Below are 26,783 nucleotides of genomic sequence, written 5' to 3' on the forward strand. Positions count from 1 at the left end.
TGATGCACTAATGTTACCTTTTAAAAATGGTTGTTCCCTTCATCATAATCATTCACCAAACAGCTTAATAGTACTGCTGCGGCGGATTGTAAAAATGTACTTCCATCTAGATGTATGTCAAGGTCCTGCAGCCAGTAGATAGAGTTGAAGTGGGAAACAAAAGACAACCTGAGAGCAACAGTCTGACAAAGCCGCCCCCTCATCTCCTGCTGTCACTGCTCCATTAGCTGGTGCATACATGCACTCATGAACAAGTGGCGGGACCATGACCTGCTGGTGATCCCGAACCTGTCAGGAACCCGACCTTTCCTAGAACAATACCCACGTTTAGGCCGAGAAGAGGTCGGCCTTGATGATTAGTTGATGGGGCGGACGGAAGGGGAGCTCCTTGCAAACAGTGCTGGTGACGTTACATAATGCATACACGCTACTCTAACAGCACAATGGACGCACGAGACAGTCTCTCCTGGGCACACAAGCAAAGTGCTGTAGTTTCTTAGAGCCCTCCCACCCCAAAATAACTTGTTACCAACACACGTTCAGCGGAAGTATTTGAGCCATAATTTGTATATGAATATTATTTTTTCTTTAATGTAAGCAGTCCGTTGGAGCAGATAAAGCCCCTCAAGGCAGCAGTGTTTACAATGGCCACATGGTCCCGAGCTACCAGCACGTGGCTCGGGTTTTAATAGCCCAGCGCCGATGTAAACACCACGCACACACACACGGCTCCTGCGGGAATACCGACGAGTCGCGGCGATCGTGAATGCAACATTTCGGGGACGACAAAACCCGCTCAAATATTAACTCGTGCAAAGCGAACTGTTTCGGTTTATGACGGTGGAATCTGGACTCTTCACTCCCAGACCAACCGACCAGGGGATGTCAGCGATAGTGCACTACCTCTGTAGGCTGCGTGCCCTGCTCATGCACGTCTAAATGCAATTAATCCACAGATTAAACCAATAATTCGCATTTACCATTTTGATCGCCAATATAAAATGTATTCAAGAAAATGAATATAAAATTAGACTAACAGCGTCTTACCAGCAGTAAGTGAATTAAAACGGGGTTACCCTCCTCGGGTCGTGCTCCCCCTCGCCTCCCTCTGTGAAAGAAATTCCCGAATCGGTCAGTCTGTGCGTGCAAAAGCTGTCAAAACCCGGAGAATGTAACATCGTCACTTTGTGTGCATGTTGGCACGTATCCTCCTACGTCTTCGCCCCCTCCTCTCTTTGCACGCCCAGCCCACTATTACGTAATACGACGCCTTCAGAGTTGACCGAGCGTTTGTTTTCCGATCATATCGAGAATAATCGTTTGTGCTGGCCTTTAACCCTTTTAGGACTACACTCACGATAAAACTACATCTAGTCATGGAACCAGAGACGAAGGTACTACTGCTGTTCTACACGGCGACCTAACAGTGTGGGGACAGTCATAGAAACCGATGCACATAAGGAGAACTATTTTCATGTGTGTACGTTACTGGTGGGGGATGCATGTCTGACACTCTTTGTTCACTCCATCTGCGAGAGGACTTTTTTAATATTTATTATTACACCAACTAAAATACGTAAACACTACTACACTTCTCTTTTCTCGCCTTCCAGCCGCCGCAGTCCACTAACTTTGTCCCTTCCTGCTTTATTCAAACAAAACGTGCGTTATTTCCGATCCGAGGCACACTTTGGCAATTGAATTTCCGGACGGGAGAACAGGTTTGGAGCGAGCCCCTGAAGGCAGCACGGGCCATTCCCCGCTCCTGTCATAAACACTGGGTTGAGACCTTTAATCACAACGCGTACACAATGCCACACCACCCTCTGTGCCAGCTCTAAATAGACCGCACCAGACATCGTTACACAACTGTTCTTGAGCAACGCGTTACAGACGCACAGCTCCGCCTGTACCAGCGGCACTGTGGGCAGCCGCTGAGGAACATGTAGGCTTCTGAAGATGGCTGTCACTGTCATACACAGAGTGCAGTCGCAGGTTCGTAGACCGTGTAAACGCGGAAAAAAGGGGGATTTACAGTGGCGAAATCATACACCGCAGTTTGCGCGTACACTTTGCGCCAAACATTGTTCAATCTGACGGGGAAAAGCGAGGAGGAAACGCGGTGATGGATCCGCATTCTTTCCAAATCTGTCGCCCTCCTTCCTCTACGTAGCTGGCTGGATTCAGAGAGGAACATCCTCCCACCCTCTTAGTCAGTCTCTCTCTCTCTCTCTCGCGCTCTCTCTCTCTCTCACACGCACACACTCACACACACACTTTCGCCAACACAACAACCACAATCATTAGAAGCACATTCGCAAGCCGCAACATAATATCTTACTTGTAGGGTGGTCTCCATAAAATCATTTATGTCGGCTCACAATCCTGACCCCGGCAGGAGTAATCCAATCCGTCATTGCTAGCCCGTCTGGCTCAAACGCCGACGGAGATCTCCTCGCCAGCGACTGGCTGCCCCGGATCCGCCCACAGCCACGCTCCTCTGCGTAACGTCACCTCGCGGCTCCGCTCCGTCTGGTCCAGGCAGGTAAACGGCAGCTTTATCCAGCGGAAGAGCGCTACAAACGCGTAAAAAAAGGAAACACACACAAAACAAAGTGGTGATCTCACCGGAGAGTTGTTTTCACGCGTCACTTCCAGACGTCATGCGCGAGCTAAGTTAGTGGAGTCCCAACTGACCTAGCTTAGCAATAACTAGCGCTAACCGGTTGAAAGTGAGCTGGTTAGCGGGGCCCTGCGACGCGAGTTGTGCCAATAGTTGTGTATGCTAAGTAATTCCTTACTGTCCGTACGTCTCGTTTCCAGGAGTAGTACCGCGGCGTTTTGTCCTCAACGGGCCTCCGCGTAGCAGCTGTTGGGCAGCTTTCCGCTTTACTTCAACAAAGGATGCGAGGTCACCATGGTAACCTTTGTTACCCCGACATGTAGCGCGCTTCAGCCCCAACACTTACCAGTTTGAGCATAGCGCCAACCTGTGGACATCTTTATACAGGAACACCGGAAACCCCTCTTCCGACAAAAGAATGACCAAAAACCCAAAAGAAACTTTATGAAATGAAAATAAAATTAAGTTAAATAAAACAAACTTAGTTAACTAGCTGGTGCTTTGTGAATACATGTACACGCCCCATTTTCTGTGGGGCCCTTAAATAAGATCTGGTGACGCGTTGATTGCACGCAGGTGCACTTGATTTAACCAATTGTGACTTCTGAAGATAATTGGTGGCACTAGATCGTATTTAGAAGCTTCATAACAAAGCGGATGATTACATATGCACACACCACTTTTCAGTTTTTAATTTTCAGGATTTCATTTTTATTTATTTTTTGTTATTCACTTCACCAATTTCAAACAAAACGTGCATTATTTGCGATCCGAGGCACACTTTGGCAATTGAATTTCCGGACGGGGAGAACAGGTTTGGAGCGAGCCCCTGAAGGCAGCATGGGCCATTCGCCGCTCCTGTCAAACACTGGGCTGAGGAACATGTAGATAAAAAAAACTAAATAGGTTGAATACTTTTGCGTGACACTGTCGGTCTCTCGGGTAAAGCCTGGCATCATGAAAATATGTGGTATGAGGACCATCGACCTGTTTGACAAGTCAAAATGTTCAATGTTGTGACGGAACTGTGAAAGATTTAAAGCATTTAAAACCAGAGTGGATCAGAATTCAGGTTTATTGATTATTTCACCAAATGTTTGGAAGATTACATCACAATATTATGTATAGAACCGTATAGCACTTTCATTTCTATGTATCTTACATTGAAAACTTTACAGTCTGCCCTTTTCATTTACTGTATATATATATATATATATTCCCTAGCTTTAGGGAAGAAAAGTAGACATCCATAGTTGCGAAGGAAGGAATGCTTCTCAAAAAATATTTAAATGCACTTTAAAATTACATACATCCTTCTTTAAAAAAAAAAGGCATGGAATAAACAACAAAGGATCCAGGATCCATAGATTTCAGTATCTCTGTAGACGCGAGTTTTGGTTTTCGCGCCGTTCCTGAACCTCCCTGTGGTGGAACTCTTACTGTCGAATGTGACACAACACTGACGGGCTTTCCAACCACCCGCAGCCAGTTGGTACTGGTGTGGTGTTAATACATGAGCAAACGTTAGGCGACAGATGTGCAAAAAGAGTGTGGGAAATAAGACAACCGCTTCAGGGCCAACTGATGGATTAGCGGAGGATTTTACGAGCCAGCTGTAAATCTAAAGCGAGGAGGAGTTGACTCCACGTTAAGTCCTTCAGTGTAAGGCTTACTGGGCCAACAGACAAAGGAATGCATGGCAGAGGGAAGTAAACCAACCTTTCATTGATTAAATTAAAGCAAGTGAGCAAAAATAAATAAGTAAAATCTCATTGACGAAGAATTATAAAGACGACGGGACGGCTGCGTCACAGAGAGCGGAGACGTCACAAACGAAACCGCATTAGATCTTTGATAGTGTTGCAAGAGATGCAGGTTGAGAGTTTCAGTCTTTTAAAAGAAACGACAAGAGCCCGCTGCTGAATAACAGACATAAGAGGGAACACAAAAGGTTAAAGTGACAAACAATGCTTTGGGATGGGCGTCGATACGAGTTATTACAACATATTTTGAGTAGATCACCAAACTCACACAGCGTCATTGTTTTCTGACAGGCACAGGTGGCCGAGAGATTTTTTCGCAAAGCCGCAAATGTAAAGTTCATCGAATTCCCCGGTATCGTTCATTTGCTTTCAGCATGTCGATATACCATTTTTTGTGTGATGTATATAAAAAAAAAAAGTCTGAATCAGGTACAATATCAATAAATTATTTGTTTACAGTTCTTTTCTTGTCACAAGTTGAGATGAGTGTCTGAGGGGATGATGAATGACAACAGTCAGCAGAGAGCCGGTCACAGTGCTGTTCATCCCCGAGAGAAAGTAGGGAGGAAGGACAGGGTGAAGACGTCTCTGCAGGCCGAGTGCAGTAGAAAGGCCCAACACGATGATGCACTGAGACCGAAGGGCTACAGTCTTTGTCTTCACCCTCTGGAATCGGATCCGGCCCCAAAAGAGGGTAAGTTCTCCACGTGTGTCGAGCCGTTACCGGCGTCCGCCCGCGAAGCGCTCCATCCGTCGTCCCAACGCCCGCTCAATCTAGGATGTGGGAGTTCGGGCCGCCACCATCGCAGCGATATGGAAGACTGAGCCAATGCGCAGGAAGAAGCGCCTGAGGACGGCCCGCAGCTCGGGGATCAGGTCGAACTGCATCATCTCACACAGGTGGGGGTAGTAGCAGGAAGCATGGGGCTTGAACTGGAGGCGAAGGGAGAAAACACTAATTGGCACCACGATTTCAACCAAGCGGTGTACCGTATGTGCTTTGAAGGAGATACAATCACTTTTTCCAGAGGTGCATAATATATTTCTCGCAAGCCAATTTAGAGCAGACAGGGCTTGTGTTTTTGGGAGGCGGTCTTAAAGTGATAGGTGCTAAAATGGAGCATTCCAGACATAAGCTGAATACAGGTATATTCAGATAGACAGTATTTTTATTTTTTACATTAAAGCATGTAAACATGTTCTAGTATAAGCCCCAAATACATGTATGAACCTGAAAATACAATATACGGGACAGAAAGCAGGAGCGGTGGTTTGGCACCGCTGGGAGGCCAATGGGTTGCCCAAAAATTCACAGCAGGCCTTGAACAAGTCTGGTGCCACTTTAAAATAATAATGTTCTAATCTTCTGTTGATGCAGTGGTTAGTGTTGTATTGGCATTTCCTTCTAAAGCATGGCTCCAACGTTTCCTACTGCTTCAAGCTGCATGCCGGGTGATTTTAAATAATAATAAAACAGTTTTAGTCTAAAATGCCCTGGATAGAAACCCTGAGTCATGGGCTGCCATGAATCATTGGTGAATCATACACTCGCACAGAGAGAGCATGAGTCATAAGGTGACCGCTCACAAAAAATGATTTTTTTAAAACACAAAATCAATACGAAAGGAAATATAAAAGGGTCAAATAATTTTTTTTACCTCCTTCCTTTTTTAACTAATGGACATTTTTATCAACTCAACATTATGTCTTTTTTTTCTGATCATGGTTCAGATTGAACACAGGTGTGTGTGGGTGGGTGTGTGTGTGTGTTCCTGCCTTGTCGTCGGGCAGCCGTAGCGTCCTGGTGAGCAGCAGCATCAGCAGGCTGTTCCAAGCCTCCCTGTGGCTCTCTGAGGTCAGACTGATGAAGTAGGCCAGAGCTTCACTACACACCCTGAGAGAGAGAGATCACCAAACACACACAGAGGATTATGACAAACACACAACACTGATGTATCTACGAATAGGAAGAGGTGGTTGGTCTGCACCCTAGCTACTGCAGTAGAATCATGATTATCATTACTGGTATTACAGAACAGCAGGCCGAGGCTACACATCTTGAATTAAAGCACCAGAACCAGTTATTTAATGATGAACACCACACAGACGTACTCGTGATGCAATACATGAGTCAACTGCCGCGGTGCAGCTGCTCAGTGAAAAACACAAGGTGATTTGTACGAGTTCATAAATATATAATGAGTGTATGATCCATGTGGGAAAACAGCTCACCCAACACAGAACAAACACCAGAGCTGCACTTTTCTGCAAGTGACACAGCTGGTGCTTATTTATCTAAGGTTCAATGTTTAAGCAGGCAATAACAAACTGGGAACACTTTGGAGTCGGGAGATCAACAGTTTGGTTTTATAATGTATTTTTCTGTAATTTAGATTCCAGAGGATAAGCCTGGTGATATGTGTTGGTGCATCTTTCTTATTGGCAATAAGTCACTGAAAAAGACCAAAGCCGTGTGTTGTACTCACAGCAGCAGGCGTGTCTGGATGTCCGGCCACGAGGCCTGCAGCTGAAGGTCAGAGTACATCCTGAACAAGATCCTCAGGCTGCAGGCCAGACTGCTGGTCTCCTGCTTCAGCAAGTTGGGCTTGGACTTCCCTTTAAAGCCTGAGGGCAGAAAGAGACTGATCATCGGCAACAAACAAACAAAACAACAGGGCTTAGTGCTCATATTCTGGCATTCCCCTCTCTCCCAGCGACTACGGATCAGTGTTCGTCCTTCAATCAGAGGATCGGTGGTTCGATCCCCAGCTCCGCTAGCCCATGTCGATGCGTCCTTGGGCAAGGCGCCCCAAATTGCTCCTGTAGCTATGCCTACGGCGTATGAATGTGTTGTACGTCGCTTTGGCTAAAAGCAAATGTAATGTCATTTTATTTCTATGAATCTCTATTGTCTCCATCAAATAAAGGCAAAAAAAATACTAAACAATTATGATCTCGGCAGGTTTCTACCGCAATAAAGACTTTTATAAGGCGGTGAGGTTAAACAATATATTTTAAAGATACTGTCTCGTAACTTCGACATGCTTCTCAAACATTCCACTGTATGCTTTTTTATATATGTATATATAAAAACATAAACGAGTGCAAAAGACAGGGATTCAAGTTAATGAACTGAGCCATCACGGAGGACTTTTCCTTTGCGTTTACCTGCCCTCCAGAGTGCTGTCCTCTGCTCGTTGTTGGAGTTGAAGTCCTTGGCAAAAGTGTGCGACTCCAGCAGGCAGTCCAGCAGCTTGAAGAGGTGTGCAGAGGTCATGTGTCTGTACATGCCTTGTTCTGAGCCCGCCTCGTCTCCCTCAGCCTCCGACTCCTCCAGAGCGTCTCGCTGACAGGAGGACAGTTTGAGATGACTTTTAACTACGTATGTCTGACAATTTGAGATTGCACAAGGCATTCTGTCCCTTTTTAAAAAGGAAAATATGAGCTTTCACTTTCGCGCAAAACAAAGGGCAATTTTACAATCTCTCCATACAGTAGTGTTGCAACTTACCTGTGCAGCGGCCATGTTCTCTGCATCCTCCTTCTTGCTAGTTGCCGGGTAAAACACAATGTTGTCTATGGTCTGGATAAGTTCAAGCTGTACGACGCATTTAATCAGCAGCCCTGCAAACAGCTTCTGGTCCGAAACTCCTTTTAGAACAAAAAAACAAGTGGTGAAGGGACATGAGGGTAGAACTGACTCTGTAGAGGGACATGCGCACACACGCACACACACACACACACACACACACACACACACACACTCACTAGCATTGGACTTGCCCTTCCAGGTGTCGTCGCTGGACATCTGGCTGTGTCCTCTCTCAGACAGGGCTCTGTCATAGCTGCTCTGGGACACGCTGTCGAAATCGGCCTCCTGGAGACAAAGTCATGGACACTCACAGGTTAGTGTCCCACTTCTGACTCGGTGGGAAGGTTGGTAGGAAACAAAAATGGTGCTTTAACTGGTCAAAAGCAGCGCATCATGTTTCAAACCAAGTGTGAAGCATCTTCTGTAAATATTGCTACGCAATAGGAGTGTATTCATTTATTTTCTTACAAAATGCTTGCCGTCTGCAGTTTCGTCGTCCTGTCCAGCCGGTCTCCAAGTCAACAAACTGAAACAAAATGGCCGATCAGGCGTGAGGTGTTGCGATAACTTACATCCTGTCACAGAAGCACAAGAACCTTCAACTACATTAGCCTCAATCTTTGTTAGTAGCAAGTATCCTCTCTCTGGAGGTGCTTTCTCTGACTAGACAACTGTGCGCTTCGTCTTCAAAACAGTAACTATTACTTGAATACCTGTCTGAATGACCGCCATCATCCAGACGCAATGGTTCAGGACTTACGCGTGAGGGCTGGTGTTTTGGAAGATCTCCAGCATACAGGAGCAGGTGATGTTCCAGACCTCGGGGCTGAACTTCTCCCCGTTCAGGATCACCAGGTTCTCCAGACAGTTTGTCCCCGACCGAGCCAGCTGCTCGTTGTCTGTAGAAGAAAGGCGTATGACTTCTCAGCACGTCTGAGGTTCAGAGTGTGCTTGTCACGGACTGAAAGATCTGGGCAACAGAGTCCTGCTACAGTGGCAGAATGTTTGGATTGATGTTCTAACAAAAAGATAAGGAAACAGCTGCGTATTTCTTTCTCTCTCTTTAATACGAGTAAATCATCTTATAGGGATGGTTTGGATGTTACCCCTCTGCCTCATGAGCATTATTGGCTCAGATGAGCATTGCAGTGTTGTGCCCGTCTAAATTCCTTTGAACACCCACCTTGCCTGACACACCACTGAAGCTGTGTGAAAATGTCAGCCAGCAGGATTTCACTGAGAGGCTCATAGAACTGGGTGAACACGTCACAGATGGCATACAGAGCGTGGTTACATGTCGTCGTCATCCACTCCGTTTTCTGGAGGCAAACAAGAAACAAACGTGAGCAGACATGAGAATGTTTTTTAAAAGTCCCGCCTCTTTTCATTCTGTATGTTAACATACAGTTTCTGCCTCTCCACATCCCAAAAAGAGGATATCCATCAGATATCCAAGTGGCTTGTCAAGACATCAACAACCATGACCTCTGACCTCTGTCTGCTGCTCGGGGAGCTTCATGTTGTCAAAGATGCGGAAGACGATTCTGAAGAGGTCGTGCCACCAGTGCTTCTCGAAGGTGAGACCGTAGCTCTTCATGATCTCGAACATGACCGTGAGACCTCTGTCGGGAGCAAAGACAAACAGTTCACACGTCAGTCTCGTTGCTTCACAGCTCTGCACAGCGCGGGATCACAGGCTCGTTATGGGCTCATGATGTCGTCTGGCAACTGGCCAAAAAAACAAGAAGCACTTTTAGTGCACGTCAACTGACCGTGAGGAGTTACCCGAAAGCACTACATTGCAGCCTGTTTATTGGCTGCAGCGTTCTCCCTCAATACTGGACCAATTTAAAAAATAAGTTGTCCCCATTAGTCACAAAAACATGGGAAAATAGAGTGCAGGTAGGGTGGAGGTCTATTCTATTATTCCCACATGCATGTTTACACATTGACAATAGGGTAATTAAACCAACAATAATTAAATCTACATGTTAACTTTCACTTAAGTCACAGACGCTATCTTTGTTGTCGTCATGATAGCAAGGTACACTAAATAAATAAGTTCTGTTAACTCAAAGTTTTTTTTTTTATCCAGTCATGTTTTTGTGTTAAATCCTATTTTGTTTGTTTTGTTTTTTTGTTTTTATACGTTTTGTCCTTGGAAGAAAACAGGCCAGGTAAAGTACCAGCATTAGGGGGTTGTAGGCTTACTGTCACGTTACTGTAGCTGAATAGGTATCGCTGAAAGTGCTTTTCAAACTAGTCACCACAGTGAAACGACAGATTGAGCAACACTCTATGCTGAGCTGTTCATCTACCTGGTCCGGACGTCCAGCTTGCAGCGGTTGATGATACAAGAGAGCTCAAACAGAATGGGAAACCAGCCACGAACCCACACGCGATCACCAGGGGCAACATTCATGTCATCACTGGTGTACTCCCTCAGGGCCTGGACAGGGACACATGGAAGTGTAAATTGAAAAGAAAATCATGCAGTGCTGATTTGCAAATTATAGATTAATGCCGTTATCGCATTGGTACAGACATGGTTGTTCCCACCTGTGGCCTTTCTGAGACGTATTTAGCGCAGTGTCGTATGAGTCTGATGGCCTCCATGCTGGTGTCAGGAAAAGCTGCGTTGCAGACAAACTCTGACAGGCACTTCACTGCATCTTGGAACGAATCGATAGCAGCTGCAAAGTGATCCTGGAAGGTGTTCACTGAGGGAAGAAGAGGGGGAAAAAAGATAAGAAAACAAGAATGCTTTGATTGGCTTATGAGCTCTTAAAAAGGTTCTCTATGTAATGAGTTGCATGTATAATCACTTGTCAATAGATTGCAATGCAATAACAACAAGGATTTTCTGAAACTTACATATAGCACCATTGAATCTCATCCCTTCAGTAAGTCTCACATTTTTATAAGAGCTATCTCGCGGTCAGCTGACCGGTTTGAAACAGCACAGCCTCCATTCACGCATTTTTATTCTACCACCTGAGCCAAAATGGCTGCCATGAGGAGAGCGCTGCAGTCATACTCACGGACGATGTGCCCAGTGGTCTGGAAGGCCAGCTCCACGATGGTCTCATCGTGGTCGGAGGCTGCCTGGTGAAACACTGAAAAGATGTTCTTCCAACCTGAACGGATGTTGGCCGCCTGGGAGTTGACCATCTGAGCCACACACCTGATCACCATGTCTCTGATGGTGGGGGATCTGGGGGGATGGGGCAGCGTTATTTATTGTATATAACCCATTTTCTTCCCACTATACTGAATCATTCACACTCCTATGACCCTGTAGCTTCTTACTATACATATACACAAGCCACTTGTGTACTGAGACATCTCATTATTATAATACATTACCTGTTCTTCTTCATGATGTGCTCAAAAGGCCTGAGGAAGTCTTTCTGGAAGCGGAAGTTGGCCAGCTCTCCTTTCTCCAAGAACTTCATGGAGAGCTGCCTCAATGAGTCCACAGCAAAGATGGCTACATCCTCATTGGGGTTACAGCCCACCTAGAGGAAGACACAGCAGTCATGAGTGGTGCTCAGCTATTAGCTCAGCTAATCACAATGAACTGTGCCTTTCCAAAACAGTTTGGTTAATATGTGTGCTATATCTAACCCTAATTTAATTTAACATTGTAAAAACAAGAGACACTTTTATCACGTTATGTAGTTGATAATGGCAAATGTTAGAACAAGTTGGTTAATTATTCATCCAGCACACACAGAGCAACATTAGCATTCATTGAGAGTTGAGTCTCTGGCCAACACTCACTCCGACTGTACGGAACAATTACACAGTGACAGATCTAAAATGGCTTTACTGTATTTACAGTGACACTGCATGGCAAATGAAAAACTTGTGTACAATCTTAGGACAAAAAAAATGCCACACCTAAATACATTCAAATAAATGACAACGTCCTGCAAACTAACTAACTAACTAACAGCCTGTGTAGACATAATTAAAGAGCCTTCTTACGTCCCTGTAATAAATCAGCAGGGTGCAACGCCAAAAGAACAGGGTGTCGTCCTGCTGTTGTCTGCATTTCGGACTACTTTTTAAGCATCAAGTTCAGCAATTTGGCTGTTACCACCCGACACCCGACACCGGATTTTTAATTTGTAGGCAACCATAAAGGTTACAATTAACTTTCTTAAACTAAAAAAACACACTGAAAGGGTTAAAGACGTTGCAAGATGAAAACACAGACAACTCCTATTTGACTCTAAATGGAGCATAATTTACCCAATGAACATCATTCTGTACTGAAGAAGACTTGAAACTAGAGATTGAGACATAAACTCATGTTTACAATGTTAACTGAGGGAATAAATCGAGAAAGAAGTAGAGTCCTTTTCTCATAGACTTCTATACAACCAGAGGAGTCGCCCCCTGATGGCCATGAGAGAGAATGCACATTTAAGGCACATAAATGCATTGGCTTCACTCGCACTTTGCAAATCCTCTCGTCCACTGACCTTGTTGAAGTGGTCTCCTATGACCTGCCAGATTCGAGACCACTGCAGCCTGATGCGGTTCATGTTATAGTATGAGATTTCCACGATCTTTTGCAAGCTGAACATCCTCGCCTGGTGTGCCGAGGCCAGCTCATCCATGGACACCGCGCAGAGCCACCGCACAAAGTCCACTGCAAACAATTCAACAGCAACACGTCATGAATAACTTCTTTCTTTGTGACGTACAACAACCAGAGATACCGAGCGCAACACTCACCAATTGCATTTCCATCTAGTCTGGTGGAACCAGTGAAGATCCTGCAAATATAAAAGCAGCTTTAGTATTTGGACTAAATAAAGAACACCATTCATCATAAAGGGCTGTGTATAGATGTATTTATTATGTTATTCATGTCTATTTTGTCTTACCTATCCACGGCTACCACCACACTCTGAGAGCTGGTCTCTCCTACTGACTCCTGGATGTGAGCCATCTGTCTCTTGTCCTGACTTCCCACCAGGTTACCTGCAACATCAAACATACTTAACACACGCTAACGTATACAGATAGGCATCACACAGACAACAGTGTCTGTGACTTTCAGAAGCGCAATGTGAAAAAAGTATTAATGCAGAAATGTATGCATGTTTGCTCTTATTTTCATTAAGAACGCCATTGTTGTAACATAAAACAAACTGCTTTGGAGTCGATAAAGTTAGCATTGGCTGTTACTGTAGAAGCACAACAGTAACTTGAAGTTTTGATGAGTCCTCAAAGCCAGAGCCAAAGTTGATATACAATTATAAGAGTTAGGGGTTGAATTGTGAATAGAAGCTATGCCATGTGTGCATCTTACCAAGGCCCAGGGGCATGAACTCCTCTGTGCCGGAGGGTAGGCCCCGTATGCCGGCCTCCTTGTCCCGGACCACCCCCGAGATGTAGCGCGTCTTCACCCCTGTGCCGATCAACTGGGCGAGCTCCAGCTGACTGATGCACCTCAAGATCTACCACACAAAGACAAACTTCTATTAATCTTAGAATAGCTTTGCTCTCAAAATAAAGACTTGGGATCTCAAAAGAGTGAGTTAGTATCTCATCTCAAATAATGATCATATATTATTTTGAGATGGTAAGTAAAGCTTCTTATTTTGAGATATTATGTCAATATTTCAAAAGTTGCTCATTATATTGCAATGCTAAATCACTATGTTGAGATACTAATTAATGATTTTTTTTTATATCAAATCATTATTTTGAAATAAGTCGATGTTGCAATGAAATCATTATGTTGATATAAATATATTATTTTTAGATAAGTCATTGTTTTGTGAGACTCAGTATCTCGAAATAATGATAAGCAAGTATTTTTTTTAGAAGGTTTGTCATGGTAATGACTTAACAGGACCTCCTTTTCAAGGTTAAGTTCTCATTGTATTCCTTGTTGTACTGGCTGGAATGGGCTTTCATCGAGAACAGTTTTGATCATGTTTATATGAAAATGTCATCCTTGATCATAAATAAACACTTTTATTATTAAACTCTAGAACATAATTCACCAGGAGCATCTCAGTGTGTGCCCTTGGTTTGGGCTTAAAGTTAACGAAAGATTAAAGCACGGAAAGTTCTGCCACCGAGAAGGACTACTGCTGGGACTGTTTCACTGTGTTAAGATACTCTCAGCTAGAAAAAAAAACTATGATCACGTAGTTCTGACAGTGACTTTTGCCAAATTCTGTGGGATGTTTCAAAATGCAATTCTTTGTACACGTATGCTTTGTGTTTCTAGGCAAGTAGCTGAGTGCACGTTATCTTCTAACACTCTTTACGGAAGTTATTTGCGAGATCTAAATCATACTTTTCCTCTGCGCTACTACTGCTCATGAATCCGGTTAGCAAAGACTCACCTCATGCCAGGAGTTGCCCAGGTAGTTTCCGTCGGTGTGGGCCACAGTGATCAGGGTCTTGATGGTGTCAATGTTCTTCTGCTTCATCTCCGTGATGCTGGAACTGGCCGTCAGCAGGGTGAATCTGGCCAAGGCTTGGACATACGCGTCTCGTTCCAACTACAAACAGGAAGGCCAGTTACTACACAGTCAACAGAACCTATGTTTGAAACACCAAGAATGCTGAGCCAACGCAAAATTAAAAACACATTACTGGCGGAGACACATAATCGAAAGATCAACCAGACCTGCATGTTGAAGATGCTGGCGATCCTGATGGCACATCGAATGCCCTCCAGACACAGGGAGGCCACCTCTGGGTCGTCGCAGTCCTGCAGCCCCACGCTGAATGCTGCGAGCAGGGGGGTCCACGCCAGCTACGAAGGACAGAAACGATCAGAAGGTGTACATTTCCAACACGTCCACAGATTGTGACGTCCCCTCTCTGGCCGCAATTCGCATTTCCACCGTTCAAAGAACTGCTTCGACCTAAAATCGGTCGTACCTTGAACATGGGCCTGACGTGCTCCAGGTGTGTAGCGCTGAAGAACGGCGCCTGGGCGTGGCTGACAGCCTCCATCAGAGCTTTAGCGGTCTTCGCCATCTGCTCCATCTCCACGTTGTACAGCAGACGCCGCTGCTTCTCACTGGCTACACCTGGACAGAGGAGGACGCAACTGTTTCGGATGCTCGTCATCAAAACAGCCAGCAGTGTCACAGAGAGGAAACCAGCCGGCGTGAGACAGACTGTCCGGAAAGCCCACTTTCAGAGAAAGCGTTTCATATCGGTGAGTAATCCGGACGGAAAGAAGGGAGACAAGGACTCACTCTGCTTGGTGGACTTCGGGGTGATGGAGAACTCTTTGCTCTCCTTCATGGCGATCTTCTTGCCTGCGATCTCATTGTATATGGCAGATAGATACTCCTCGGGCAGGTCCTTGCTGTCGTTGATGCCGCGGTTCATCTTGATGTACTGCTCCTTCGTCATCTTGTTCTTCACCTATATAAATGAAGGAGATTTAAAGAGGCAGTTGGGAGCTCAGTTGTGCCGATTTGGCTGTTTCGATGCACGCTGTACACAAGAAAGAGTGATGTGGTGGATCTTTTTTTTGTTTTACTCCATCAACATAAAAAAAAAATACAAATATAACATGGCGCCGTAATAACTATTACAGACTGTCATGTTACACTGGTCTGGATCAGTTATGAACTAAATGTCAAGAAAAAAAAAATTCAAGCAGAAAGCCACTGAAGGAAACAGGAAGCTAAAATTGTGTGGAGAAACAAAACCAGGCTGCTGCTCCTTAGTCTTACAATGTGGTGCTGCATGGAGTAGAATTAATCTCATGATTTACTGCAATTGTCTTCACAGCTGTAAATAAAGTTATGTCACTGATATCGTCTCCCCCCCCAGCTAATGTGTTAACGGTGTGCCATATTTCACACCTGCTTTTCCCAGACTTTAAATTTCAGATGCAATTTCCTCTGTCACGGCGGTCTGTCAGCAGTGATAAATCAGAGGGAGCAGCTATTTGTAGAGACGGGTGATGGCCTGCTGCCAACGCAGAGGACTGGTGAAGAAACGCACGGTCGTCCAGCAACAATGTCGGACTATTGCTGGTGCCCAACCAAACACAAGCAAGCGCCGGTAGATCAATTTGTGTGGCGTTAGTGCGGTTTACCTGGCGAGTAGAAAATAAACTTTCTGGAGTTGTAAAGTCCGGTAGAGTGTTATAAACTACTGTACAGTGTTTTGGTTTCTGTTAAGCCTTCAAGCACACAAAACAAGACTTCAAGGTGCATCGTATTTCACTCCTCCAACTGCCCAGAAAAATACATTCTGGTGATCCATTTTTTTTATTCTGATGTAAATTGTTTTGTCTTCTGCGTTTGAGGAAAAAAGAGCTTTTGCCCAGATAGTCTTTTGAATTTCTTTTTGTTGGCAGGTGAATCTTTTGTTGTTGTAACACTAATTATGGCCACAAGAGGCAGAAGTGCACCACTGCCTCATGTGCTACTAAATAATGAAATAAACAAAAGCATTTACGTTGTCTTCTTTCCTTAATTTCTCCATGCACTTTAAACACATGTGTTGTGAGCAAGCAAGTTATGCAACATCACTGTCACGTCTTTCTTTTGGATGGAATGAATGCTTATAGTTAATTTATCCATACACGTAAAAAAAGGCAACAAACGCTATGTGAATAGTAAATAAAGATCTTCCACAGAGAGACGAGACACACTTGCATACTGATGATACACTGGCCCACATATGGTGACGATAGTGACACTCCAGCTTCCTCACCTGAGGACTGTGCAGGTCTGTGGTGAGCATGATGATGGAGTACGCCAGCACGTAGGCAGTGTCTGCACTGGCAAACAGGATCTGTCTACAAAAGTGGGCACATCAGGGCAAACGGTTAGTATTTTTTTTGTGACCAAGAATGAAAAGACAGTTTGACAAGCACCAATAAGCCTTATCTTTCTTACCCCTGGTTGCACTCCAAGTATCGGGCAGCAAACTTCTCCATCAGCCTGTCGATCTTCTGGGCCTCACCAGGCAGCCTGAAGCCTTCCAGGAACGCTCTGAGTGCCGAGACAAAGTCCCGGCCGCAGAAGTCCAACTGGTCCACGTAGCAGTACATCGCTTCTATGTTGAACTTGATGTTCTCGCCCAGGAACTCTCCCACCTGGGTCTGTGCATGCAGAGGGAAAGTGGTTGGGAGCGGGGGGGAAAGGGGTCTTGAAAAACTGCTTTGTTGCCTGAGAATACAGCGTTGTATCATTTAAATCAGTGTGATCCCTCACCGTGTCCAGTCTCTCCTCCTGGTGCAGGAACTGGGCGATGTCCTCGGCTGCGGAACCCAGCATGCCCTGGTCCTGCAGGTACTGGATACCTCGCTTTGGCTTCTTGTTGAAACTGAGGAGAGAGAGAACGGAGGAAAGCAATCAATGCTCATCTTCTCGAAACAAGAACAAAGGGTATTAAGTATCAAAAAGGTGAAAATATTCCACTCCGGTCCATTGGTAACCGCTGATCCTGAGTAAACAGGTTGAGAAAAACAAGAGCTCACAGTTCGATGCCGTGCTCGATGATGTCCTTTTGCTGTTTGATAACCTCGTACTGCTCGGGGTGGTCCGCCTGGGACAGCGCCATGCTGGAGGAGACGGTGGAGTCGAGAGAACTGATGCTGTCTCGACGGCCTGCCAGCGGCTCTGGGAGCTTCAGCTCTGCTCCGTCGCTGTCGGACGGATGCTCCTGGCCTGCGAACACATCACGCGTTTAGACTCCCTCCCTCCCTCATGTGCATTGTTCAACAGATTTACAGTACACTTACCGAGGTTGGCTTGAAGGTTTGGATTGACATACATGTCTTTGCTCCACTCCACCATACATTTGAGGATGGACACCAAACACTCCAAACCCTTTTTACGTAGGCTCAGCTCCTGTGGATGTCAAAGAATGATCATTTACACAATGAAATGAATATTATTGTAAAATATGAATGTGAACTACTGAGAAGTTAACGTCTGTCCAGAAAGATACCTCTTTAATCAAAACATGTGCTCCTACAGTGTTGATCACTAGAATATGCAACAAAGGGCCACTGAGCCTGGCGTGTACCTGCAGAGGAGTCATCCCAAGCTCCTGACCGCTCCTGCCCTGAGCGATCTTAGACAGGTCGCTGACAAGGCGCTCGAAGATGTTGGCTGCATTCAAGTCACAGTCGTAGTTCACGTAGATGTCAACCACGCACTGGGCATCTGGAGGAGGGAGGGGGCATTTGTTAAGATACAGCAGGGTGATAACGCACCGTTGGCTGAAGTGATCAGTAAATACAATAATCAAATTCACGGCCAGGGTTTTCCATGGAGAGAATCAGGATGGCTGCTCAAATGGCAATAAAATAAAACTTACTTCAGGACCTTAGGTGCACCCCTGCCTTCTAAAAATAAGATTAGAGTCACTCCAGAGAAAAAAGGACACGGTAGGATGATGCACAGACGCACGGCTGTGCCCCTGGTGTGCATATACATACATACATACACACATACATACATACACAACCATTTTCTGTCACATACATGGTTCATTTCCGTGAATGCCCAGTCATGTCTAAATAAAGCCGTCAGTAACATTGACAGAAGTCCCCAATGTCTGAATGACAGAAAACCATCGCTTGAACATATTTATGTATTTTATGTCTGACCGTCTCATGCGTCAGTGGATTTGTACCTGCACAGATGCGCGTTAGTGTCTGGATGACCATCCACTTGTGCTCAAAGGAGCTGGTCGAAGTCTCCAAGATGGTGAGAAAAATCTCCCGGAAAAACACCTGCGGTAAGGTGGAGGAGAGAGATTAAGTGACAGTGTGACTTTGATCAAACGAGCTGCAGCAGGTACATTTTTCTCTCTTCGCTCTAAGGCCTGCCAGACAAACGGACTCAGCAGAGAATACACGGCCTGTTGCGGTTATTCTGCGTCCGTACCTCAATCTGCATCTTCAGGTGGACCTTGAAGTGAGAGAGCAATGTGAGGAAGATAGCCAGCGAAAGCTCGAAGACCTCCGGCACTGAGGAGACGCCGTTTTTGGACAGCGCCACACACAGATACTGTTTGATGGCGTTGACGAACATCTCGTGAGTGCGAAACACCGGCCCGGCGCCCTGCAACACGGAGAGCAGCAGCTGCAGGGACACAATCTTGGACCGCAACTCATGGGACCTGCAGAGGAGAGGGATTGTTACACTGTATGCCTGAAGTGTAACTATACAAAGAAATAAAAAAAAAACACGGAGGCGGCAACACACTCCGTATATATAAATGTGCCTTAACGTCAATAAATTGTGTTCCAGTTTAGTCACAAAGGATACTTTGGTATAATCGTGGTATTTATTTAATGTAGGTCAGACAGACTTCTTTGTGAGCTTCTTCCGGGCTCATTTGACTCTGGTCTATTCACACTGACGGGCTCAGGGTCTAATGTTACAGTAACTAGAGAGGACAGGGCCACACCACGAAGGAAAAGGGCAAGTTCACCTGTGGAAACTGAGATGAAGCCCTGTGCGTAAGCCAAAGGCATCTATATTTGTTTTGGCGAACAGTTACCGTATAAAAAGACCACAAAATAAGCCATTTAGGATGCGCGTTACCATTATCGTATGAAACGATTCTACGTCAGGGAGTTTAATTAACTTAAACAAAATATATATATCTTCATGGTGTGAGGTAAAAAAAAAAGAAATGTGGCCAACTGAAATAAAGTTCAGCAGATTAGTTCATGGCATAAGTAATTGTAGATCTCGAGGTCTTATGAAACAAAGCACTCACTTTGGGTCCGGAGGTCCTTCGGCCAGAGGCTTCATGGAGAGTTTGCACAGAGAGCGGAACACCAAAAAGGCGTCTTTCTGCAGGATGTGAGAGAACCGGGCGGCACCGTGGGATCCCTGCAGGGACTCCCCATCCTGAGACAGATGAAGAAAGTCCGGCTTACTTTTTTATGCAAGCAAACACAACATCTGGTGATATCAATGTGTTTCCCTACGCTGTGACGATTGTGGATGAAGCATTCAGTTGTTACATTGTCCTCAATAACTCAGTATGCTTTATAATATTAATATACCACTGCTCGCTTTAGTCATTAAAACCTCACCTCAGTGAGTCCGCGTTTTGCCATAAGCCGGCTCCCTTGCTAAGGAAGTCAGCCCGCTACAATGGTCGCAATGGCAACGGTACACATAAAAATGTACGCCGCTCTGGCCATCCTGCTATGCTGATTTGAATGGGAATGTCCCTTATACTCTTACTCTATTTCTAAGGGTTCCAAATTGATTTGAGGTTTTCCAGATGTTCCCAGAGGACCCAAGGTTTTAGTTGAGAATCTGACCAGAAGGGTAAACGTGCGTGTTCTGGTAGCAGCATTCCCTCCTGCCTACATTCCTCCCATATTCACTGAACTCTTCCCTTTGCCTTGGCCGTGCACAAGTGTGACTGATGAGTGGAACTAAACTAAATTTTTATAGAATTAATATCAAACAAAAAGTAAGTAAGCTTTCTGGCCATGTCTCACATGCGCAAAACATATTTGGCACGCTCACGATTACGAATGTTAAAAGACAACAACATACTTGCAAACGTGAATTAAATTCCCTTTACTTGAAATGTAGGTGGATCATTACAGCAGTTGAGGATGAGAAATATGATCAGTATGATTTGGACGTGTCGGTAGAAGTGCAATACTATGTGTAAATTCACATTTACGATTATTATTTCATACTTAAACCACAATAAAAGATACAATGTATCCACAAGCACTTCAATATTTCATGTATTTCTCTATAACATGACCAATTGCCAGTTAAATTGCTTCTCAGTCAGGCGTAATTCTTTGAGGGCGATCATGCGTTTGGTTGTGTGTGTGTCTGTCTCGTCTATCCACGGCTAATCTTCCATACTGCTGGACCCATCAGACTGATATCTTTTGTGCTCATTTATGACCGTTTGCTCTTGTTGTTGTGGAGATTCAACAATTTTGAAAACATACATTTCATACACTTTTTAATCGCTATTGACTGCCGACTCCTCACTAGTCTTAACCAGCAGCAGCCGCATGTGATCAACAACCGTTTCAGGAGCAAAAGCCATTTCAGCCATGGGCTAGGGTAAAAAACAAGCCTTACTGAGTCTGTTGCAGGACACATTTTGGCCTTTGTCGCTCAAAAGCAGACTTCTATAGAAACATTTGTTCTCATTTTGTAACCTGTACTGCTGTTCTTATAACTAACAGGTTGACACTGCTCACCAGCATATCTGTGGAGGAAACAGAAGAGCGGTCCTCAATGATGCCGTTCATCTGCTGACCCTCTGTTCTGACTCTGGGGGCCACTTCTGTCTCATCGGCGGGGTGGGCTGGGTGCTCACCTCCTGGAGGAGAGGCCACAATGGATATCTTCAGGTCATGACCATATGTATTGACATTTATCAGAACAAACAGACAGAAGACATAAATGAGAGAATAACTACTAAGTTCAGACCTGTCTCACTGTGCATCTGCGTTGGCTGTTGCTCTCCCTCCACTGCTTCAGTCGTCGCTGACTCGGGTGGATTTGGATTGCTTTCGGGTTTGTCCACTTCCTCGGCTGGCTCAGCTTCTGTAGGAGGTGTCTCCACACCTCCATCTTCAAAAACTGAATCTGTTGTAATGAAATAAAGAGGACGAAGAGTCATGAAGATTAAAGAAGGCTATTAGCTTCAAATTTTCAAAGAATATAATTATTTTCATAATTTAACTCTAAACTGAAAGTTGACACACACCTTTTGAAGGCGTGATCTGTTCTGCTCCTCCATTCAGCGGAGCGCTGCCGCCCTCAGGTTCTCCATTTATTGACGGCTTGTCTGCTGCTTGGTCCTGGTCCAGGTCAGGAGCTGGCGGCGGGGGCGTGGAGCTGGTGGCGTCGACGGCAGTGAGGTCCGGAGAACTGGCTGCCGGGGATGGCGAGGCCTGGGGCTCCGGGGTAGACGTCCGGTCAGACCGGGGAGAGCCAGACCTCCGATTACCTGGCAGTGGGGACGGGTTCTGCTGGGGCAGACAAAGCCGGTCCTTCTCCTGCTCCTGAGCCTCCAGAGCCTGTGGGCGAGGAGCCATGTAGACAAATTATTTTAGAAAAAAGGAATATGGATGTTAGGCACACATTCCCTAAAGCCTGACCAGTGGTGAGCATGTGATTCCACATTATGTCGATCAAAGCGTGAAGTTACAGTCTCTACAATCGGTTGTGTGGACATAGGGCAACAACATTAAATGCACTAACGGCCTGGTTCTCCATGCGTGTGAAGATAACGTTGAGCATCTGCGTGAGAGTGGCCTTCGCCGTGGTCTGGTTGATGAGGTTGCGGCTGGCCAGGTAGATGTTGTAGCAGGTCCTGACGGTGAGGAGCACCGTGCCCTCGTGGATCTCTATGTGCGGGGAGGTCACCGCCGTCAGCAGGGCCTGGACGGAGAGAGAAGGAAGTCAAAGAGTCATCAGACAGGATGTCTTGTTTAGAAGATGCTGCCGCTGTACCTGCTGAGTCACCACTCCACTTCCCTATATGAGGCGTGTAGAAAAGCCAAAGAAGTGTAGTTCTCGTACTGGGAAACTGCATGTCTGGTGCAGAATTTTAATTTAAATTTTTGTTTTGATGTTACTCAAAGGAAGATTAGAAAAAAAACATTAAAATATATAATTGTGTGTTCAACTTTGTATTCGTCAGTCCAAACAAACTGCACTGACCTTCAGGTCTCATTCGGCGGTGACTGTAAGACAAACATGTGGATAACCAGCTGTAAATCTTTTGTCAACAGTGATAAAACAGAGTGGTTCTTACAGCGGAAAAGACTTTGCCCTTAGACAAACAACCACAATGTGTATTTCATTCAGAAAGAGGAAACTTCAAAGTGGCAGTTATGAATCACTCAAATTGCGCAAATACAAGGCAAGTTGTCAAAACAATACCAGGAAATGTGATAAAAAAAAAGAGAAAAATGTTGGGAGACATTATTATAGTCAATGGCACTTTGATCCTTTCTCACACATCCCAAAAAATGACAATCCTGGATATAGGAGAACAATGCTATAGTGTGAAACCTGTTCTTAAAAAAAAATTTGCAGCTTTTCTGCGCGTTAGATTTACAAATGAAAGTTTTCAGTGGGTATATTTTCTTTTGCGATTAAAAGAATCAAGCATTAAATGATGGGAATAAGTGACCGACAATTTTAATATTCAGTATTATCGAGCTTTTCTTAAATCCTTGCTGAACAAAAGATTCAACATGCAGGAGCAGAGTTTCTTCACCACTGTGAGCGGTGACAGGACGATCGTATCTATGGAGGACTAAAAATGTCTCATTCCTCCGGACTGTGTGACGTCAGCATTGACAGCTGGAGGATCTGAAGGCAGCCAGATGTTCGCCGAGGCGCTGGGTATACCTTGATGATCTGTAGCTGCACTCCCTCGTCGGTCTGCGGGCCCTGGAAGCAGTTGCAGACGGTCTCCATCAGCCGGTCGATCAGCCTCTTGCCTGGGGTTCTGCTGTCCGGAGCATTGCCTGTGATGTGGCCGTACGCGATCAGCTTCTACCGTGGAGAAACCGTGCACAGGTTAGAGCAGCACAGTGACTGTGCAACTCTCAGAGTAGGTTGGGGTCTTGTATTATTCAAGCCCAGTGAGTTTAGGGTTTATTTCAGTGTTTGTGTTGGCTTTGCTTAATTGCGAGTATGTGAGGAACAGAGAAAATCATTAATTTTCATGTGTCTACAAGTGTTATTAAGGCTACAAAGATGAGCATGTGTATAAAAGAACACCGCTGAAGGATCAGAGCCAGAGATATTCTGACTTTTACAGTCAAGTTCGGGTCCCAAAACACTGGATCCTAAATTTCCCACAATGCAACAGAATAATATTAACAATAATAAAACTATAGCTATACTATAGCTTTCTGAACAAACCTACAAGGTGCTTTACATTGGTGAATCTAGATTAAGACAAATTAAAACCAGGCAATTACAGGAACAAAAATGAAGCAAAACACAAAGTAGGTACATAAAATGTAATAAAAATGTGAGTCCAAATGTGTGTGTGTGTGTGTGTGTGTGTGTGTTCCATCAATAATGAATTTACATTCTAGCACTCGCACACTGAATGTAGATTACTTAGTGGATTAAAACCAATGTGACCACACAAGTGTAGCTACTACGAAAAGCTACGAGGAGATTAAAGAATGGCTTGTGTGCGTGTGGAATGTCGAGCCATTGTTCCAGGTGAACGGCAGGAGTGTGAAACAGGTGTAACAAGATTTCACCCCCCTCCTAAACAGCATAAGATACCAATAAATACCTGGTGGTGAGAAAGTGAAGCAGAAGATAGTGAGTGAGTGAGTGTGTGTGTGTGTGTGTGTGTGTGTACTAACCTGCAGACAGTCCAAAGAGGTGCTAACTATCCGGGGGGACTTTGACTGACAGGCCAACTCAAAGGGCAGCACATATTTGTCTGCCTCGATGTAGTTGGCTCTGGGTGGGACCACAGTTCCATCCCTGCAGGGAACGAGGAGCGCAAACAGCTGTGTCAACTACAAACACGCTCCCATTGAGACTTGAAATGGCAACTCCAGTCGATGATGTGAACAGACATTTTACTGTACATCTCTATTTACGTAGTGCAAAATAAAGCTTTAAACCGTAGAAAAGCATAATGTTGAATAACCGTTTGCCTGCAGCAGATGTGAATATAATACCTGAAGGCTGTTTGAAGTGCTGCTGATATACTCCAAAGTAGCAGTTACAAAAGCAGCAATCACCTTATTCACAAATCACAGTGAGCAGGTGGGGTCTACTGCAGCCTGCTTCAGGGCAAACCTTACCTCGACTTCTTGCCCCGCGTCAAAAGGAGGGGAAAAAAAATCACAACGTAACTGCTGTGCATTCATTCATTCATTCATAGAAAACTGTGTGTGTATAACAATACTTACTTTTGTTTTTCGAGCTCTCCCTTGATTTCATCTGTGGAGGGAGACACAGGAGATTAAATGTTACTGAAGTCTGAACTTTGACCCTTTCAGCTCATATTAGTGTGACATCATTTCACTGTAGATCTGGGAGTCACTGGGACAATCACAAATGTGAGCGCACATGGGCCTGTATTTTTTTGCTCTTTGTTGATTGTATATTGAACAGGATTTAATCAGAGACTACACCCCTATGTTTCCCTCAGACATTTGGTCTTTATCTTATTCCCTGCATCACCATCTGCTCTGCCATCCGAGGCTTTTCTCACTCAACCAATTTTCTTCATCCTTTTTGAGTCGCGGCCTCAAACGGCGAGCAACGGTGCGCGTTCAGCCAGACGGCGACCAACCAGCAGAAATTCGCTTGAGCAATGTTCACCACACGTGCCACAACTACAGTGGTGAATGCATGACTAGTCATTTCATTATATGTCATAAAAATGTGTCAGCTCAGTTCCTTTCTCAGTGAATCAACGCTGGACCTGAAATGTAGAAAGGCATGCGTAATGCCTGGATAAGCTCGAGTGTTTCAATGAAAAAGAAAAGCCATTAAGAACTAATCTCTCCTGCCACGGCATGCATATTTAATCACGGTGGCAACAGATGCAAAGGCCGGCAATCCACAGCGCAACAACTTTGATATTCGAACAGAGGAGCATTGGGAAAAGAGGAGACGTTCATGTGTGTGTAGCAAAACACCAGGGGGTAAAGTCAGTATGAACACGCAACACACACACACTAAACATTGGAAGTGTGAGGAGTCATAGGAGTGCTGTGCTCCACCGGTATCATGAATAATGAGAGAGAGAGAGAGAGAGAGAGAGAGAGAGTCACTGGCAGACAGAGCAGATTCCAACACACTGACCTCTCATGTGGTCCTCACTTAACTATCCCATAATAATGAAGCACAACTTCCTGTTTGGGCCAAATTTCTCAATGACCTGCATTGAGACACTTAGAGGGGCACTGTGCAAAAAAAAACTAATATTAGCAAAATGAATACCACTGTACTACACGAAGTACTTGATTGTGTACTTGGTGTCACAAGCTTTTAGATCATTTTTACCAACAAGATGTTGCTCAATTGCCACATATGACAGGAAGGTGGGTGCACACAGATGTGCCGGGCGTCTCGAGCTGAAATATATAAACAGCGATATAACGACGATGAAATGAGGAGCCTGGTGTGTGTGTAACACTATCCGCGGTTGTGTTGAATGGAAAAGCACGGGCGTCACAGTATCCTGGAGTCGGGTAGCATCCCGGGTGTCTGGCTGAGTGACAGCGCTACGTACAACACGGGGATTGGTCTGTTTAGCTCGCAGACCTAGCCGTGACTAGCTAGCTAACGAAACGTCAGCTAGCCGTTAGCTCGCTCACCCGCCGACGTTGACAGCGATGGCGGTGGCGCGAGGACATTATGTGAGCATCGTAGAAATAACAGTAAGATGCGCGAGCGACGCCCCACGCGCACAACGCTGTCTCGTGAGCGCCGACGGGCACCTAGACAGACGACGAAGGCCACTCGGGCGCTAGCTAGATGGAGCTAGCTAACCGGGGACGTTAGCGCTGTCCGTGTCAAACATGACCGAGACGTTTCAGCGGAGCCCGGCATTAAAACCACGGGGTTCTGCGAAACGCACGAAACACACGAAACAAAAACACACTTACCGAGTGCCACCTGGCAGGCTTTACGCAGCTGGCTGTTCTGGCTCCTCTTCACCTCCTTATCCGAGAGGATTTTCTCCAGAGCCCGAGACAGAAACATGCTCTTGGTTTTACTGTTTTCTGCCTTGGAGTGCTGCTGTGGTGGTCTGTGCTGCTGCTGCTGCTGCATCTCTCGGTGTG

The 26,783-nt window shown here is 45.2% G+C and overlaps 1 protein-coding gene across 4 annotated transcripts; it reads right to left on the reverse strand.

The window, feature by feature from the left end:
• Nucleotides 1-3,432: 3,432 nt before the first annotated feature.
• arfgef2 (ADP-ribosylation factor guanine nucleotide-exchange factor 2 (brefeldin A-inhibited)) lies at nt 3,433-26,772 on the reverse strand (the record flags this gene model as incomplete). Of its 4 annotated transcripts, none has more annotated exons than XM_079226622.1 (39): nt 3,433-5,319; nt 6,163-6,280; nt 6,873-7,011; nt 7,555-7,732; nt 7,898-8,034; nt 8,155-8,263; nt 8,447-8,504; nt 8,739-8,877; nt 9,162-9,297; nt 9,471-9,600; nt 10,297-10,427; nt 10,538-10,698; nt 11,020-11,192; nt 11,345-11,496; nt 12,469-12,638; nt 12,725-12,765; nt 12,877-12,973; nt 13,305-13,452; nt 14,353-14,511; nt 14,640-14,768; nt 14,897-15,048; nt 15,220-15,391; nt 16,697-16,781; nt 16,882-17,087; nt 17,200-17,311; nt 17,466-17,655; nt 17,730-17,838; nt 18,017-18,156; nt 18,629-18,728; nt 18,883-19,117; nt 19,724-19,857; nt 21,195-21,316; nt 21,427-21,579; nt 21,707-22,019; nt 22,204-22,383; nt 23,362-23,508; nt 24,342-24,465; nt 24,900-24,930; nt 26,607-26,772. In XM_079226622.1, the coding sequence occupies 39 exons, from the start codon at nt 26,770-26,772 to the stop codon at nt 5,161-5,163; spliced, it is 5,535 nt and encodes a 1,844-aa protein (XP_079082748.1). In that variant the 3' UTR covers nt 3,433-5,160. The 4 variants fall into 4 exon arrangements, with proteins under 4 accessions (XP_079082748.1, XP_079082747.1, XP_079082746.1 ...); XM_079226621.1 differs by having other exon boundaries at nt 7,898-8,037; XM_079226620.1 differs by having other exon boundaries at nt 7,898-8,037; nt 21,427-21,585.
• Nucleotides 26,773-26,783: the final 11 nt, after the last annotated feature.

The sequence above is a fragment of the Taurulus bubalis genome, assembly GCF_910589615.1.
Source record: "Taurulus bubalis genome assembly, chromosome: 11".
Lineage (NCBI taxonomy): Eukaryota > Metazoa > Chordata > Actinopteri > Perciformes > Cottidae > Taurulus > Taurulus bubalis.